General features: G+C 55.3%; 1 protein-coding gene across 1 annotated transcript; it reads left to right on the top strand.

Moving 5' to 3' along the window:
* Positions 1-156: 156 nt before the first annotated feature.
* On the top strand, positions 157-864 carry VDBG_00367 (cAMP-dependent protein kinase regulatory subunit; the record flags this gene model as incomplete). Its single annotated transcript, XM_003008640.1, has 2 exons — positions 157-255; positions 313-864. The coding sequence occupies 2 exons, from the start codon at positions 157-159 to the stop codon at positions 862-864; spliced, it is 651 nt and encodes a 216-aa protein (XP_003008686.1).
* Positions 865-1,105: the final 241 nt, after the last annotated feature.

Below are 1,105 nucleotides of genomic sequence, written 5' to 3'. Positions count from 1 at the left end.
TCCTAACCCCGAAACTATCCTGCCGAGTACAACTTTGGCCGCCGCACCTCAGTGTCGGCCGAGTCCTTGCAGCCGTCAGCAGACTCAACCGAAAGCAACTGGACACCTCCCTACCACGAGAAGACACCCGAGCAGCTCTCCCGCTTGCAAAAAGCTATGGAGAACAACTTCCTTTTCAGCCACCTAGAAGATGATTCCAGCGCCCAGATCTTGGGGGCGCTTAATGAGAAGCCAATCCCGGCAAAAGACATTAAGGTATGTTAGCGAGGCAGCCCACAATAACCGCAGTAGTTTGTGCTGACCTTCGTCAAGGTTATCAGTCAAGGCGACGCAGGCGACTTTTTCTACATTGTCGAAAAGGGCTCTTTTGACTTTTACGTCAACAGCAGCGGTGCTCTGCAACCTGGTCCAGAGGGCATGGGCCAGAAGGTTGGCTCGATCCAAGCCGGAGGCTCCTTCGGTGAACTGGCTCTCATGTACAATGCCCCACGAGCGGCGACAGTCATCTCGGCCGAGGCGGGATGCGTACTGTGGGCCCTCGATCGCCTGACCTTCCGTCGGATTCTCATGGAGTCCACCTTTTCAAGGAGGCGCATGTACGAGAGCTTCCTTGAAGAAGTACCTCTTCTTTCGAGCCTCACACCATATGAGCGATCCAAGATTGCCGACGCGCTCGAGACTCGAAAGTTTGGACCCGGAGAAACCATCATCAAGGAAGGTGATCCCGGCAATGCGTTCTACCTTTTGGAATCGGGCGAAGCAGACGCATACAAGACAGATATTGAGGGCTCGGTGAAGCACTACAGCAAGGGAGACTTTTTTCGGCGAGCTGGCGCTGATGAACGATGCCCCGCGTGCTGCTAGTGTCGTCGCGACATCCGAGGTCAAGGTGCAAGCTTGGGCAAGAAGGCCTTTGCAAGGCTGCTCGGTCCGGTGAAGGCCTGCTTCGGAGGACGCAATATCAAGGGATCGAGACGGGTGTCGAGGACATGGATCCTCTGCAAGCCTCTTGATGGGCGACGGAGATCGCACGGAGATATTTGTGCTGCAGATGATGATAGCGCGATGCGCGGACTGTGACTCTCACCCCCTTTTTTTCTACTCG

The sequence above is a fragment of the Verticillium alfalfae genome, genomic scaffold (genome assembly GCF_000150825.1).
Source record: "Verticillium alfalfae VaMs.102 supercont1.1 genomic scaffold, whole genome shotgun sequence".
Taxonomy (NCBI): domain Eukaryota; kingdom Fungi; phylum Ascomycota; class Sordariomycetes; order Glomerellales; family Plectosphaerellaceae; genus Verticillium; species Verticillium alfalfae.
This window is presented reverse-complemented; position numbering and strand designations above follow the sequence as displayed.